This window comes from Cynoglossus semilaevis, chromosome 10, assembly GCF_000523025.1.
Source record: "Cynoglossus semilaevis isolate Cse_v1.0 chromosome 10, Cse_v1.0, whole genome shotgun sequence".
Lineage (NCBI taxonomy): Eukaryota > Metazoa > Chordata > Actinopteri > Pleuronectiformes > Cynoglossidae > Cynoglossus > Cynoglossus semilaevis.
Window position 1 is genome coordinate 16,205,691 of NC_024316.1, and position 17,308 is coordinate 16,222,998.

General features: G+C 38.1%; 4 protein-coding genes across 4 annotated transcripts; 2 read left to right on the forward strand and 2 right to left on the reverse strand.

Annotated features, from left to right (window-relative positions):
- Positions 1-127: 127 nt before the first annotated feature.
- On the forward strand, positions 128-5,709 carry ddx19a (DEAD-box helicase 19a). Its single transcript, XM_008319122.3, has 11 exons — positions 128-339; positions 974-1,040; positions 1,146-1,338; positions 2,402-2,494; positions 2,822-2,924; positions 3,023-3,137; positions 3,476-3,653; positions 3,744-3,981; positions 4,617-4,779; positions 4,858-5,049; positions 5,183-5,709. The coding sequence occupies exons 1-11, from the start codon at positions 265-267 to the stop codon at positions 5,242-5,244; spliced, it is 1,479 nt and encodes a 492-aa protein (XP_008317344.1). The 5' UTR covers positions 128-264; the 3' UTR covers positions 5,245-5,709.
- Positions 5,710-5,827: 118 nt separating this feature from the next.
- On the reverse strand, positions 5,828-7,780 carry ubxn10 (UBX domain protein 10). Its single transcript, XM_008319139.2, has one exon. It carries the CDS (start codon positions 6,775-6,777, stop codon positions 6,082-6,084), a length of 696 nt encoding a protein of 231 aa, XP_008317361.1. The 5' UTR covers positions 6,778-7,780; the 3' UTR covers positions 5,828-6,081.
- Positions 7,781-7,978: 198 nt separating this feature from the next.
- Positions 7,979-9,908, reverse strand: cptp (ceramide-1-phosphate transfer protein). The gene is made up of 2 exons (XM_025059710.1): positions 9,533-9,908; positions 7,979-9,021 (listed from the first exon to the last, which is right to left on the reverse strand). Exons 1-2 carry the CDS (start codon positions 9,655-9,657, stop codon positions 8,499-8,501), a joined length of 648 nt encoding a protein of 215 aa, XP_024915478.1. The 5' UTR covers positions 9,658-9,908; the 3' UTR covers positions 7,979-8,498.
- Positions 9,909-10,253: 345 nt separating this feature from the next.
- Positions 10,254-17,279, forward strand: ints11 (integrator complex subunit 11). The gene is made up of 17 exons (XM_008319125.3): positions 10,254-10,441; positions 10,766-10,863; positions 11,068-11,141; positions 11,473-11,701; positions 11,823-11,921; positions 12,245-12,279; positions 12,477-12,615; positions 12,696-12,760; positions 13,042-13,231; positions 13,326-13,409; positions 13,491-13,580; positions 13,874-14,036; positions 14,321-14,431; positions 14,811-14,872; positions 15,057-15,199; positions 15,429-15,558; positions 17,035-17,279. The coding sequence occupies exons 1-17, from the start codon at positions 10,414-10,416 to the stop codon at positions 17,098-17,100; spliced, it is 1,806 nt and encodes a 601-aa protein (XP_008317347.1). The 5' UTR covers positions 10,254-10,413; the 3' UTR covers positions 17,101-17,279.
- Positions 17,280-17,308: the final 29 nt, after the last annotated feature.

The following is a 17,308-nucleotide window of genomic DNA, read 5'->3' on the forward strand; positions in this document are numbered from 1 at the left end:
AAATAATATATATCATTAAAGTAATATAAAAAGCAGTATTTATTCACTTTTTTGGTCAGGTCGTTAAGCTGTAATTTTCATTGCTTCGAATGCGAAAGTTTTTAAAACGGCGCCGTTTCCGATTGACCTGAAGGCAGCTGTAGTTCGGTCCACTTAGGCTATGATTGGTTCGATCCGGAAAAGCGACTCTTAGTCACGTCACTACCACGCCAGCGTTAAACTTTCTTTTATTTCTGGTTAAGAACAAAAAAAAGGAGTTTAAAAATGACACATTTCACAATGTTAGGGGACTCTTGGGCACAGTCTGTCGACGTGCAAGAAGCCAAAACTCCATCACAGGTTGGGTTTTTTTTTTTTGTGTCCCTAAAATGGTGTCTGATACGAAATTGGCTAAAGCTAACAAGTGTATGTTAATTAATGAGCAGTTTAAACTTAAATTCGGAGATTCGCCATCACGTCTACATATGTATGTATGTATGTATGGTTTTTTTATTTAATAATAAATGTGTTTTCACTATGGCTACATATGTATGTATGTATGTTTTTTTTAATTTAATAATAAATGTGTTTTCACTATGAGGACAAACTGATTGCAAGGTGCACTGTGACAGTAGGCCTCAAGGAACCAATGTATTATGTTTGTCAAAGTGTTCGTTCAGGAAATGGCGTCCATTTTTCAAGCCTTATTTGTTTCTCAGACTTTAGAGATAAGTTAGGGTCTTTAGCCGCAACATGTTACAAGTAAATGGTCTGGAATTCTGTGGAAATTTGTGGAAGACAATAATTTAAGAGTTATTTTGTGTTAAAAAAAATATTAAATTAGAATCTGTGAAATTCTGACGGTTTCTCAACAGATACAAAGTGGTATCAAGTCTTGCTCTGTTTTTTATTTGGGGTTTTAATTTGCACTATTGTTGTAATCAGGCAAATCACATGTCAACGATGCAATAAAAAAGTGTTTTGTTTTACTTAGATGGAGTTTTCTAAAAGAGAGATAACTCAACTGCTCTCTCGTTTAAACCAGACAGGAGACGTCAATGGTAACATCAATAATAACAATTATTAAACCTCTTCTTCTATGTTTTTTATGGATTACTAATTTTCTTTTTCTTTTTTACCATTGTCTGTTTTTTATGCTTGCTCAGGGAATGTTGTCCCCATCAAGAATACAACTGGAGCTCTGACCAAGGACGGGGAAGTGGTTGATCCAGCGGAGCAGTCTCTTCTAAATAAATTGATCCGCCATACTCTAGTGCGGAATAGAAACCAGGTTGAGGTTTTGCAAAGGGACCCCACCTCTCCTCTGTACTCTGTGAAGACATTTGAGGAGCTAAGACTGTGAGTCTGCAAAATTAAATAAAAAAGCATTTTACAGAACAAAAGTCTTCAATGATGAAATTACTTCCCTTAACATATCATAAAAACCCCTTTTAACAGCAAAATGTCATCACTATGCCTTAAGGTTTATTTCTACAGCCTGCTGCCAAGTCCATTCTACTTCTGTCCCTTCAAGTCCCTTCTTATTTCTGCAATGGCTCCACTGTGGCCCATGGAAGCTGCTTAGGCACTGGTATTTGGTGTGTAGATACTGATCTGCTCTGGAAATTGGTGCCACGGTGGCACTGTGTTTAATGGTCAACCCTAGTGATTAATAACTGTTAACTCAATTCTGTTTTATTACTTGTGCTATAAAACCTACATGCACAAAGGACTCCGCCTGGCACATTACACATAACCACAAAAAAACCGTTAGCATGTATATTCTGTGTATATTACACAGAATATATAAAAACTGCGCAAGAGAATAAAAAATGTTTCATGTTATCAATTATCATTGTAAAAGGCTCTATTGTCTTATTTTTTATCTCAATTTCAACTTAAGATTTTATTGACTATCTATACTAATTATATCTCTAGTCATTTCTATTATATCTATCTGTCCCTCTTGACATGTCAGGAGGCTGGTCTATGATGTGGTATGTCCTAAGAAATAGAGCCCACAGTCTTACCAAAAGTTATTTAAAAAAACATAATCTTAATATGGCTTGTTTAAAGAGCAGAAACAGGTGTATATGACGACCACTTCACACCTTGTTTTCACAGACATATTTGAGACTAAAATGTGCAAAAAAAGGAAAAACTGCATTAAACAGGCAATACCAGGGTTGTACTTCATTAACAGGTGTATTTGACGACCACTTCACACCTTGTTTTCACCTCTTGTTTCACCATTTAATTACATTTTTAATGTTTTATAATTGTTTTATTTTAATGTTATTGTTTTATTATAACATTTATAGGTCCATCAAAACATTTTCTGGCACAAAAACATTTGAAAGTAGCTAAGTGTTGGCTCTCAAAAATGTTGCATCATTCAATTAATTTTGATGTGATTGAACAGGAAACCTGAGCTGTTGAAGGGTGTGTACAACATGGGGTTCAACCGACCATCCAGAATCCAGGAGAATGCTTTACCCATGATGTTGGCACAACCGTGAGTTCACCTTCTCTCTTTTTTTCTCTTCAGAATTTTATATTTATTTATTTATTTATTTATTTTTCACTTTAAACGAGACAGATTGAAGAACAAATATTAAATATTTTTGAAAATGAACAAAATAATGTTTCTTTTTGTAAGCAGGACATCCACAAACTTTTTCCAGTAGTCAAATAAAATACTTTTTTGTCCACATTTTTTAAATCCTTTTATCCTCGTTGCATACATTTATCGTTTGGAAATAGACTGAGCTCATTAAAAAAAATGGTGACATTATTTTCACCTGTGCGCCGTTCTTGTCTGAGTCTGTTTCTGTGTTTGCAGACCTCAGAATCTAATTGCACAGTCACAGTCTGGCACTGGTAAAACTGCTGCCTTTTCTCTGGCAATGCTCAGCCACGTAGATCCAGCAAAAAAATGGACCCAGGTGAACATAACGTGTCTTCGGCAGATCCTGCCACTGTCCATATTCAGCCCAGGTCTCTGATGGGAATATTTTTCATTTAAACCTGTTTATTTCTGCAGTGCCTGTGCATCGCACCGACATATGAGCTCGCTCTGCAGATTGGTCAGGTCATTGAGCAAATGGGAAAGTTTTACACAGATGTGAAACTGGCCTACGCCATCCGTGGTAACAGACGTAAGAACAATTGACACTGTCAGAACCTGAAATGATTTCACATTGATAATAATTGAGTTTATTAGATATATATTAGATATGTGAGTGTAAATCCATGGCTGTGGTATCACTACATGGTCCTGACATGGACAACACCAACTGACCTCCTGTAAATACTCTGATCATTACTGTGTTTCTCTTTTATTCACTGTATATATGGATGTGTACAAAACTTTTACTCTTTACTCTATTTCTTCGCACATGTCTATAATGACATTAAATATTTCTTTATCTATGTAACTGATGACACCAAGGTATTTGAGGATGGACTTTTCAACTTTTTATCTTGTCCTATTCAGTGGGCCGAGGCATGAAGTTAGAGCAGCAGATTGTCATCGGAACACCAGGCACAGTTCTCGATTGGTGCACCAAGTTCAAGAATATTGACCCCAAAAACATCACTCTGTTTGTCCTGGATGAGGCTGATGTGATGATCGCCACGCAGGGTCATCGTGACCAGAGCATTCGAATCCAGCGGTGGGCTGCTTCAGAATTCCAGTCATTTCTGACATAATCTTAAACATCTGTTGTCACACATTCCCTACTCTCTTCCTTTGCCACCTGCAGACAGCTGTCCAAGGACTGCCAGATGCTGCTTTTCTCTGCGACCTTTGAGGATTCTGTGTGGAAGTTTGCAGAGCAAGTGGTTCCTGACCCCAATATCATCAAGCTGAAGCGAGAAGAGGAGACACTGGACACAATCAAGCAGTTCTACGTGGTCTGCCAGCAGGAGGAAGACAAGTTTAAAGCCCTCTGCAATCTGTACGGGTGCCTTACAATTGCACAGGCCATGATCTTCTGCCAAGTGAGTCAGGCTTTATCATTCTAGATCACATACAAAAGAATATCTTCTTTTTCTTTTCTATCTTTTTCAAACAGTTGATACTGGCGACCGTTACTTAGTCATTTTATCACTTAGCGTAAAGGTGCTATACTTTTTATTGCAAAAAAAAAAGTCAAGTGTGAAGTGAGATTTTAAATTAAAATTGATTTAAATTTTACTAACACAAAGTATTTGTACTGGTAGTACAGAGCACAGATGCATACCCAAGTTTACGTCTAGTCCTCAAAAGACTTCAGACTTGATTTTGAGAAAACTTAAAAAATTCTTTTTTTGGTCATGGTAACCATAGGAACCGTATTACACGGGTGTGCACCTCATATACTGAGATGACAGTAACACAATGGTGACCAGAACACCTGCAGCTGGCTGTGCAGTATTAGTAGCAGACAATAGAAGGCTCATTACAACTAGAAGAGACATGAGACTTTTATTTTTTAGAAACTTAGGACTTGACTCGTACTTAAAAAAAACTGACCTGTGAACATCTCTGGTGAAGTCTTATAAATATGAGACTCTTGTGACTTTTAAAGTTTGTTTTAAGAAGAGATATTGACCGTAGGAAACACTATTATGTTTTTGTTTTTTTTTTCATTCAGACTCGCAGGATGGCATCTTGGCTGGCTACACAAATGACTAAAGAAGGCCACCAGGTGGCGTTGCTGAGTGGGGAAATGACCGTGGAGCAGAGGGCTGCTGTTATCGATCGTTTTCGTAACGGCAAGGAAAAAGTGCTTGTGACCACAAACGTTTGCTCCAGAGGTGAGGCGGTACGATAACTTCACGATCAATCGTCAGGTGATCATGAATGCTTCTGAACGTGTTTTGGCCTCGGTCCAGGTATCGATGTCGAGCAGGTGTCGCTCGTGGTGAACTTTGACCTCCCAGTGGACATGGCAGGAGATGCCGACAACGAGACGTACCTTCACCGTATTGGTCGGACAGGACGCTTTGGCAGGAGAGGATTCGCTGTAAATATGATTGACAGTGAACGTAGCATGGATGTCATCCAGCAAATACAGATGCATTTCAGTAAGTCCCTAAACAATACACATTTATTGCTGAATAAAAGTCACTCTTAGTATTATTATTATTATTATTATTCCACTCGTCATTTTTTGTCCCAGTTTATATGAAACCCATTCTATAACCCTTTTCCTCACAGACAGAAAAATAACAAAACTTGACACCAGTAATCTGGAGGAAATGGAACGTCTTCTCTGTTGAATTGCTCTGAATGCACTTCCAGGACCAAGAGGGTGAATCAAGTTAGTTCTATTTAGAGGTTTATTTTTTACATTTGTTCTGTTTATAAAAAAGGTAAATGCTAATGTTGGTTGTTCAAAAATCTCGCTATTTCTGACTTTGGTTTCGGGAATGAAGTCTCCTTAAGTTCTCTGGCTTGTCTCCCGGAGACGGTGAGACTAACTCACTGTTAAACAGCTTGTTGATAATTTATTTGTGTGTTTGTTTCTGTTAAAGTGGGGTGATGTAGATGCATGTTTTATCTACAGGTTCCTGCATGGTTTGTTTGTGTTTCACTTTATATGTCCTCCAGTCACTTGAAGCATTTCAATTTATTAAAATGCTTGGTTCAGTTTAGTGGTAGTTGGTAAGGAAAAAAAAACTCCAAACTTGTTTTTGTTGCTACATCCTGTTTGTTTTGATATAAATAAAAAGGTTTTGTCAGAGGTCACGCCTAAACATTTTTACATTGAAAAATAAATGTTCTTTTGTGTTGTCTGAAATTTGAAAATCCACACAAAAGCATACAGAATGTTAAAAGCTGACCAGCTTTGGTCAAGTTAAAGGTCAAAGTGTTGTTTTGTAGAAACTACATTTTTAATTTCACTGTTAACTGTTGTTTTAGTTGATTTAAAAGGTCCTGCTCAAAAAGAGTTGCATTTCAACATACTTTTGACACTTCTTATGACAAATACATATATGTATGCTTATATATATACACGTATATGTTATATACAGTAAAAATATATTGAGCAACAGCAGAATAAAGGGACTTAAGATGCCACCAATGCAGCTGTGTTTCAGCTGCATGCTTGTACTTCAATCTTGGTCCACACCATTACCGCTCAGTGTGATGCACAGCACTGATCTGTTCTTGATGCCACACTGGGCCAGAGTCATATCCAGGTCTGTGTAGCTTCTTCTCGGCACATCCAGTGTTTGGATGAAGGCGTCCTCGTACCTGTGTCCAAACCTGTCCTCTGCGCTGACTCGAACCATCAGCAGAGTATCTGTGGGGTTAAAGTGCTGCTCAAGCCTCCTGCCACACGGTGCTCTTACAGCTAAGAGCAAACTGTCAATGGCACCGGAATGTTTGCTTGGTTCTGGAGGCTCTTCTTTGGACAGGGTCAAAGGTGACCCGCCACTTGACTTTCCGTTTGCTGTAGAGTTGTTCATTTGCGCATTGACGAGATCCGGGACATTATGTCCAGATATGGTTAGCAGTGACATGTTCGTGTACAGACTTTGTACTCCACCACCTGTTTCACCTCCATCTGAGCGCCTCCTCTCGATCGACGGCAGAACCTTGTACTTGTTTAAGCTCAGCGGCGCGGCAGCAGCAGAGCTCTGTAGACTGAGCAAAACCTCCTCTTGTCTCATACTGGGTTCGGACTGGGAGCGGAGGTTCCGGTCCGGATTACTACCGCTGCCGTGGACGACGGCAGGATCTGGACCGGTGTTTACAGCAGCCGGTCTGCTGCGTCCTTTAGAGGACTTCGGTCTAGTCACATGCATGGGTGAACACCTCTGCAGAAACTTTCACTTGTTTCCTGGTTTCCTTTCTTTCGCTAAAAAATAAAGTCTAGAAGAGTTCAGTCAAAGTCGGCGACTCTTCTCCTGCACCTGCACGATCAGTCTGGTTGTAGCTGTAGATAATCGTATCCGTAAATACTGATTTACAGAGTTGCTATCACGAAACGCGTTTAAGACCCAAAACTTCGACTCTCTTTCCAGTCACCTGTTCCTCCTTTAGCGTCACTGGTTACCATGAGAACATGGTTGCCATGACGATGACATCCCGTAGTAACAGCTCTGTCACGTAGTAGAGCTCCCTGGTGGAGGGACTACGCAAGAGCACAAGGCTTGGCAGACCTCGGCCCCGCTGGGAATCTTTATGATGTGCTGAGAAAGTCTTACAAAACTGGTCTGCAGTATTGCGGTATTTATGCTATTGTAAACAAAAGGGCATGTAGTTGCGCCTCCTTTCCAGTATGCACATTTACACACCATGTTTAATAGATTTAGAACATTGTTCATTCACTCTCCACCACCTAATCCCTTTCATACCCACAGGGTCTCTTGTCAATATTAGAAGACCAAGGCAGGAGGTATATATATATAATGGACAGTTCACCAGTCCATGATACAGCCACGTGTGGAGACGTACAACAATTCACACTAATGTTAACACCGGATTTAGAGTGATCATTCACCCTCATCCTGCACCTCGAGTCAGTCGAGGGTTTGATTCTTGATTTCTGATTCTGTATTCTGTAGCTGCAGAAAACACCATCAGTTGCCACTGGGAATCGAACTGGTGACATGCTGGTTCTGGAGGTCTTGCCGTCCAAACAAGAATTTATATGTTTAGAAATTACTGATTAACGAGTGGCTCAAGGTCTTGCGAATAATTTGTCCTTGCTTGTGCTACAATTATAGGCAAAACAATTAAGTTTTTCCCCACTAGGTGGCAGCACTTGGATATAAAACAAAAATGAGAAAACCATTCAAACTCGTGTTTTTCTTCAACTCCTCCGAGTATTATGACAGAACCAGGTTTCGTGTTTTTCTTCAACTCCGAGTATTATGACAGAACCAGGTTTCACATTGAGTTGAAACTAGAAGATCATAATATTTAATTCAATACTTTTTGTGACAGTCAAAAACCAAACTGAAAATCAATTCAAATATCACAAAGTCAAGCAGTACATTCAGGTTGAGTTTAATCTTTGTTTTAAAGTAAGATTCCACTACATTGTATGTGAATATATGTGGCTCTTCTGTGGTTTTTATATTTATATAATAACTTACACTAAAATTTGGTTCTTTTAAAAAAGAAAAAACTAATAACAGCACAAGATCAAACCCTCAATGTATCGTGGGGCTCATTTCCACCACCCTACATTATTATCTTATATTTAAAATAATAAATACAGATGAGGAGTTTAAACAAACTAATGACATTCCCATTGTTCCTTCTGAATCTAAGACTTTAACATAAACAATGATTCACGTGCATTGGATAAATGCAAACATGCAACATTACATTCAAATCAGTTATGTGTAAAAATCTACTAATGTACTAGGTACAGTCAGTTAAATTACGATTTGTGCCCAATACCATATACAACAGATAAAAACCAAGTAGATGTAGCAGCACATGACCATGGGTCATGGATTACAGTAATCATACAATGCATTTTTAGGTCAAATGTAAACCTACAGTATCATCTTGTCTATGGTAAATCTAACAGGTTATGTTGTGTGTAGAGCTCCTCTGTGATGGTGTACACTTCAGAGATCAGCGGCACAGCCTCTCCCAGCACGGCCACCACCTGATCTGGGGGGCCCACGTTCATCACCTCAAAAAAAGCGGGACGGCCAGGCAGCACACAGAATGCCATGCCTGCAGCCTTGCGGACCACCCAAGGGTGATGTTTGGCCAGGGACTCGTTGTAGGCCTCTGAACATAGGACAGATGTCTTGCTGTCTTCAGTGCTGGTGCGGAGACGTTCCAGAAAGAGCTCCAGCCATCGGAGTGCACGGTGGAGCCTCAGCAGAGTACGGGAGCCTGACTCTGGCTGGCGTCCTCTCTTGGTCATGTCCACAAGTTCATTATCAAGCTCATATTTAACCATTGACTGGATGGTGATGTACTGTGACCCGTTTTCCCCATTCAGGTAGTTGACCAGGATCTGGATTTTGTTCACAACATCCTTGGAGATAAAGCCAAAGACGCTCCCTAAGCTGTTCAGAAACCTAAGAAGCACAAATATTACTGTTACAACTCAGTAGTACACATTAAATAATGTCACTTTTAGCATCTTTGCGTCAGCTGCATCAGTTTACGCATAATTTATATAAAAAAATATATATTCATGGTTGATGCATCACATCAACCAGTTTTACAAGTTGGTTAAGTTCCACATACATCATTACATCAGGTCTAAAACAATTTTGTACGTCTTGTTACAATCACAGCTTGCTTGCTAACGGCAAAACAACTTAAGGCACTGTTTGTTTTAACTGCTGATCAAGTGTGTCACACGTGTGATAAAAATGTCTCTAAATGTTTCTAAAGGTCCAGACCAACGCCCTAGGTAAAAAAAATCGATTCTATATGTGTTTCTAGTCCCCGCACGCAGTTTGGAGCTTTGTGGTTTCTTTGTAAAAATGAAAACAAAACATGGTGTGTGTGTTGTCATTTTTAGGTGGATATGCACTGCAAAGGAGAAATTGACATTGAGATGTCTCTGTCAGAATCACCTACTTGACAAGTCCACGCCATCCCTCGACATAATTCTGTAGGTAAACTTCCTTCTGTTCCGACACACACAGTTTGAAAGTGTCGAGGACCTCCATTAGGGAGAATTTCTGATCTTCACAGTCCGCCATGGCTTTCTACGAGAACAAACGCTGTCAGGACACAGGTAACACAGAGATGAGCAGATTAACCGACTCTTTAACATAAACTGAAAGTCACTGCAGGTCTCGTATAAACAGCCAAAGACAGAACACGTCATCTGCCAAACAAGCTCAAAACGAAAAACAACTACAACTTCTCCTGAGAACCATAATTCCTTCCTATTGCGCAGACTCGAGCCGGGAAACGCCAGAAATCAGACCATGTTGTCCTTTCAAAATAATACTCAATGGTTGTGAGTTTAAAATCGTGTTGCACCAAACAACAACAAAGGACGTTAGAAAAGACGTATAACTTGTTATACTACATTTATTTTAAACATATGTTTGATTAAAATTTTATTATGATGAGTTTTGACATAGCCTGGGCATTTACGGTTTCTTAGGCTACATTTCTATATTACGTAACCAACGGTAATTTGTGTGTTAATCAATTTAAAGTTAAAAATATCTGTTAAAAAAGCATTACTTACTAAAAATTATGGCAAAATATAGAGATTTCTATTAACTGATATCCCTTAGTTTTCGCAAGTACGAGATTGGGTTTATTTTGAAATTGGTCACCGGAAAGTTTAAGATGGACGCCATATCCGCTTCACATGTTCACAACAAATGAAATATTGAGTGTTCCTTTGAAGATAAATAGTAATTCATTGGAAATAGTACATGTCGACTATTATGTGTGCATTTCTTTTTTAGATGTTTACGGCTCAGTCTTGACGAAATAGAATGCCTGAAATAAACGTAACACCGCTTGGTGAGTAGCCTTACGGTTTTGGTAATTTAGCAGCGAAGCTAGTTCTGTCAATACGCACTGCACTTTCAGTGACTTGCAAGTGTGTGTATGTACTGTATATACTTTTATACATGTTTCATTTACCGCATCTTTTATTTAAAAAAGTCAAAATTATTGCTTTATAGACTTTAAAGTTTAGAGTAAGTAAATTCTAACAGCGCGATATTTACCATTAACCAGTCATTTCTGGAATGAATTAGTATATGTCTGGCAAATGGGTTAAAAAATGGTAAAAATCAAATTGTATTACTTAAGAGATTTTTAATTTGTGCTTTTCTCCCCCAGGTGCTGGCCAAGATGTTGGGCGCAGCTGCATCCTGGTTTCCATTGGTGGAAAGAACATTATGTTAGATTGTGGGATGCACATGGGATACAATGATGATGTGAGTGAATCTGTTCTTCACACAAAGTAAAACTTTACATGCAAAAGGATTAAAACTTTATGCTATTAATTTAATCTCTTTTTTGGCTACTAAAGAAAAAATTCTTTTACTTTCTTTAAAGTTTCAAGTTTAATTTCCTTTATGTACTACGTATCAACTACATTGTTATCTCATGTTAAAATCAGGTTGTTGTTGTAATTCCAGAGACGTTTCCCAGACTTCTCCTACATCACCCAGAATGGACGCCTGACAGAGTTCTTGGACTGTGTGATCATCAGGTTTGTGTCACATCCAGATCCAAACCAATAGGTCAAGACATAAAGACATAAATGATAAAATTACAGAAATAAAAGCATCAAAACCATCAAACAAACATCTTAAAAAATCTATCTAAAAAAAAGAGAGAGTTAAAACTAGGAAGTTGGTTTGTTTAAGTTTAGGACCTGGAACTGTAAAACTCAAATCTCCTCTGAGCTTCAGCAGGTCAGAGGGGTATGGATTAGTAAATAATTAAGGCATTTATATTACAACAAGAGGGCTAGTATCCTGATTTAATTAACAAGATACAAATATTGTGTGTTTACATGGTTGTACCTGTTCCATTCTCAGCCATTTTCACCTGGATCACTGTGGTGCTCTGCCTTACATGAGTGAGATGGTGGGTTATGATGGTCCTATCTACATGACACATCCCACCAAGGCTATCTGTCCAATACTGCTGGAAGACTTTCGAAAGATCACAGTTGACAAAAAGGGAGAAACCAATTTTTTCACCTCACAGATGATCAAGGACTGCATGAAAAAAGTGGTGCCGCTGAACCTTCACCAAACTGTACAGGTGCAGTATGTGTGTCTGTGTCTCTCTTGTGAACAATTTAGTCTGCACCTGCTGCTTATCTGTTCTGAAGTTATCTGTTCTGAACTGAATTATTGTATTTTTTTTCTCTGGTTTATCTCAGGTGGATGATGAGCTAGAGATCAAGGCGTACTATGCAGGCCATGTCCTGGGAGCTGCCATGGTTCAAATCAAAGTGGGATTAGAGTCAGTGGTTTATACTGTGAGTGTAAACAAGTCTGTACAGTAACCTTAAAATAAATGTTTATTGCTAGTTTAATGATACTAAAGACCTGACCTAACACTGATTTGTGAAAATGTACACATTTCAAACAGGCAACACTTAGTAGAGAATCTGACATTTTTTCTTATCTGCCTAACACTGATTTGTGAAAAATTTCAAACAAGCAACACTTGGTAGAGAATCTGACATTTTTTCTTATCTTAGTATATCAAGGACTTAGCATTTGCTTTAGCTTTAGCATCAGTTTTCTCTCTCTTCAACGGTTCCAAAAATGCATCTCTAAAAATGTTTTTTTTTTCCAGGGAGACTATAACATGACACCAGACAGACATTTGGGGTAAGTGCTATCATTTCACCAGGGGCTGTCAAAATGTTCTAGGGCGGATTTAATTTTATTACTTTAAAAAAGTGTCTGATTTTAATAACCAAACCATGTTTAGACAGGTTTCTCAGAACTATTTGTTATTTTCAAAAATAGGGGTTTTTCTTGGTGAAAGTAAAGTTTTTTTCATTATTATGTTAATACATTCTCAGAGCTGCATGGATCGATAAGTGTCGCCCAGATATCCTCATCTCGGAGTCGACATACGCCACCACCATCCGTGATTCGAAGAGATGCAGAGAGAGAGACTTTTTGAAGAAAGTGCATGAGACCATAGAAAGAGGAGGAAAGGTAAAAAAACAAACAAACATATATTAACGTATGGATTGTATAAAATGATTGAATGATTAAATGCTTTTATTCTTTTTCAGGTTCTCATCCCTGTTTTTGCACTTGGACGAGCGCAGGAACTGTGTATTCTGCTGGAAACATTTTGGTAGGTTTTTGTTTTTTTTTACCCAGAAATAACTGCACAGTTTCAGTGACGTCTGGGGATTTTTCAACAATCCATCCTTCACCTCAGTGATGTATAATTAATTTTGGACAAATATTTTTGGATTCAGCTGAACAGAAATTCCTGTTCTACAGGGACAAACTGCACATCGTCACAATACACAGGGTTCATCAATCACGAAACAAATAGCCGTTCACTAAAATGGCTGGCTTGACATTATTAAGTATGATGGTGATTAATGGTCGTATTTCCCCACTGCACAGGGAGAGAATGAACCTAAAGGCCCCCATCTACTTTTCCACCGGGCTGACAGAGAAAGCCAACCATTACTACAAACTTTTTATTACGTGGACGAACCAGAAGATCCGAAAAACCTTCGTACAGAGGAACATGTTTGAATTCAAGCACATCAAGGCTTTTGACCGCTCCTACGCTGACAACCCTGGACCTATGGTATATATTTATTTATTTTTTTTACTTTACTGTGTATAATTGCCTAAACTATTGCAAAGTAATACTGACTGCATGCATAACTCTTTACTTACAGGTGGTGTTTGCTACACCAGGGATGCTTCATGCCGGTCAGTCTTTGCAGATCTTTAAGAAATGGGCCGGTAATGAGAAGAACATGGTAAGAATTTTATGTTAAAAAAAAAAAGCTGGTGTTTTTTTTTTAATTAAAGTAAAATTGAGGTTGTTTGTGTTTTTTTAGGTGATTATGCCTGGATACTGTGTACAAGGAACAATTGGTCATAAGATCTTAAATGGACAGAAAAAACTAGAGATGGAAGGGAGAGCAACGGTGAGGTTTTTTTTAAAATGTTTTCTTTTTTGTGTTTTTATGCTAATTCTGAAATAACACTGAGTTCAGTGGCTTGAATTGACATATTTAAGCTTTATTTGAATTTTATTTCCAGTCATTTGCAAATAAATGACAAAAATGTAATTTCTTTCAACTTTTTATATTACAAATGTAGCCAACAGTGTATATTGTTACGTCCCTAACGTAATGAAATACATTTTAATCTTCTGTAAATCTGTATACATTTCCCTAGAAGCTTGAGGTGAAATTCCCTTTTACAATTCTTTTTGCAGTTGGATGTGAAGCTACAGGTGGAGTACATGTCATTCAGCGCCCATGCAGATGCTAAAGGCATCATGCAACTCATTCGCATGGCAGAGCCTCGTAACATGCTGCTGGTACATGGCGAAGGTGCCAAGATGGAGTTTCTCAAGGGCAAGATTGAGCAGGAGTTCAGTGAGTGCACAAAGAAAATAGTTTTTTATTGCAAATTCAGCTTCAAACCCCTCTATGATGCTCTTGATGTTGAGTTAATACAGTGGGATTGTCCCATACGTGACGAAATTTAATGATCTTCTAGTGTCATTTTCCTCTACTAGGCCCAGGCCTGTTAAGTTGAACACAACACTTGCAGAAATTGAAGAAATACACACATGAAGAGCTTGTTTAACGGCTCTCTCATTTTTAAGTTTAATAGCCATCTGCTGATGAGTTTGTTTCCTGCCATGTTAATGTTGCAGGTATTGACTGTTACATGCCAGCGAATGGCGAGACTGTAACTGTAAAAACAAACCCCAGTGTTCCTGTGGATATCTCACTCAACCTGCTCAAGAGGGAGATGGCTCTCGGAGGTAAGCTGTCGTTAAAGTTCAGGAATGTTATGCTGTATCTACAGTCAGAGAAATTACCGACAGATCCTGGTGTTGTGTGTTTAAGGTGTAGTGAGCCTATGCAGTTTCTCTGACTGTAAATGTTGGTCACAGCATACTGTGGTACTGGTGGTATTTCTGCTCGGTGCCTCCTATATATCATGACCCAGATTGGTTTTCTCAATATTCAGTGTTGTGTATTTGTCGATGTGGAACAAAAACCACATGACATTTTAAGACTGTAAGGGGTTTTCTGACCGCAGAGCCCTAGAACAACACACCACATCATGGGCTGGGCTCATGTTAGGAGATAATCTATATATTTATGATATATTACAATTTTATTATCTTTGTTTTAAAGGTCCTCTGCCTGATCCCAAAAAACCTCGCCCCATGCACGGAACTCTGATTATGAAAGAAAATGTAAGTGATTTTAATCAAATATAAAGTGTGTGTGTGTGTGTGCCAAGAATATATATAAATATATATGCCTAAACAGAAATATATGGATTTATATATATACACATACAGATATATATGTATATATGCAGTTGTTGAAATATAACCATTAATATATTTACTCTCAAATCTTTTCCCACGACCTCAGAGCTTGAAGCTGGTTTCATCAGAACAGGCTCTGAAGGAACTCGGCCTCAACGAACACCAGCTGCGATTCACATGTCGTGTGCAGCTCCAGGACCCACACAGTGACGCTGACACACTCCATAGAATCTACACACACTTGAAAGGGTGAGAGTGGAAGATGTTGGGATTTTAGTAACTCCGGAATATTTATCTTTGATTTCTGAAACGCTCAGACAACATTTCTACTAATTATCTGTAATTGTTTCTTTGTTCTGTGTTATTATTATTATTATTATACGTTGTATTCATATGTTGTGACCCGTGTCTGTTGCAGCTTATTGAAAGGTTACAGTAACGTTGTGTTCATATGTTGTGACCCGTGTCTGTGTTGCAGCTTATTGAAAGGTTACAGTATCCAGCACCTCCCTGATGGCACCGTCATGGTGGAGTCCATCGTCATCAAGGTGTCGTCCTCCTCTGAAGACACCAACACCAAAGTGTTGCTGCTGTCGTGGAGTTATCAGGTAAAACCGACTGTAACGTCTGTCTGATGTTGTTGGAGTTTGAGTTCGGGCATTAGAAACAGTGAGACCAGTTCAAATTACCCACAAACAGAAACCCAAACAAGAGTTGGTTCAAGTAACAGAGTGGAGGGTTGGGGGGATCAGCCTTTGTCATTCTTGGTTTTCACATTTATCTTCTCATTCTTTTTCTTCTCATTTTTTCCCTGCTCAATTTCCTCCTTACTCTTCTTAATATTTTTTCTCTACCTTCTTCTTCTTCATTACCACCTCCTTCTTTTTCTTTTGCTCATTTACTTTTTTCTCACCATCTTTTCCTCACTCTTCTTTTTCCCCATCATTCTTCTATTCCTTTTCACTCTGCTTTTTCTCTTCTTCTTTCTGCCTTTCTTATTCTTATTTTTTAATGAATCTGCTCCTTCTTATGCCTTTCTTCTCATTTTTCTCAGTGATCTCATTCTTTTTTTCTTCTTTTCATTGCATTCATTTTTCTTCACTGTTCTTTTAAGTCATTATTTCTCTCTAGTGTGTTCTTTGGGACAAAATAGATCTTTTGAATTTGATTGAATTCTTATTTTTATTTTTCCTCTTTTCATTCTTCAGACCAAAAATGCAGCCATTGATTTAATTTAGCATCTAACATCATTAACATTTACGACAAGCTAGCTTTCAGGAGAATTATCGAATTCATGTGAAAAAGGAAGAATGACACAACTACTACTTTAAAACAGGAAGTATAAAAACCATAATTTAAGGGGCACATTTTTTGCGGGTTCATTTTTTATTTTTATTATTGTTATTGACTCAAATAATAATAATACAGAATATATAAAAACAGTTTGTGTCTGGTTGTGTTAATACAAAGTGCATGGAAGTTTTTTTTCTTTTTTTTTTTCCGGCTTATTTGAGGAATGCCCACAGTGTTGTACTTTAAAAAGCCCCGGCACATAGTGATGGTCTGAGCAGTGGTAAGTGAAAGCACCGCTGTGGGAGGACTAGAGCAGAGTAAGACCAGTAAAAGGGAAGCAAAACAAAACAGGAGGGAAAACAAATCTGTGTAACCAGTACATCGTGGGAGTGAAGTTTCTGTTGATCTTTCTGCTGAAGGGCAAGAAACAACCTACAGTATGTGTAAGGTGTATTCAGATGTACTCAGCAGAGATGAACAGCCTTTTAAATGTCCATATATCGCTGATTATTCTAGAAAAGTCTTTATTCTTCGGCAGCAAATCAAGCTTTAAACTTTGCTTCATCAGTTGCAGAAGTTATACTCAGATTGTGATAACATAATATTTGTAGAAAAATATAGAGTGCTTCAATAATTAAAAACACACGTAAATAAAGGAGTGACAAATTAAAAAATAAAAACGTTTATAGAAAATTTTATACACATTATTTTACACTTTTAAAATTTCTGTCTCAGACTTTTTTTTTTTTTTAAATATGTATTTTTGTCTCACTTTACTTTTCCTCTGGCAGGATGAAGACCTGGGCAGTTACTTGTCAAATCTGCTGAAAAAAGGCCTTCCATCTGGACTGTGCTGAAAGACATAAAAGAAAAACATTCAACATTCAAAGCAATTCTTGCACCACCAGCAGGGGAACCATGAACTTCAGGAGATGACCAACAAATCATTTTACACTTCCATCTCTTGTTAAAAAATAATGCATAAAATATCTGGGCATCAGTTTCTGACACAATGTGAATAAAGGTTTTTTTTTATATAAAACTATTTTTGGCACACCCCAGTTA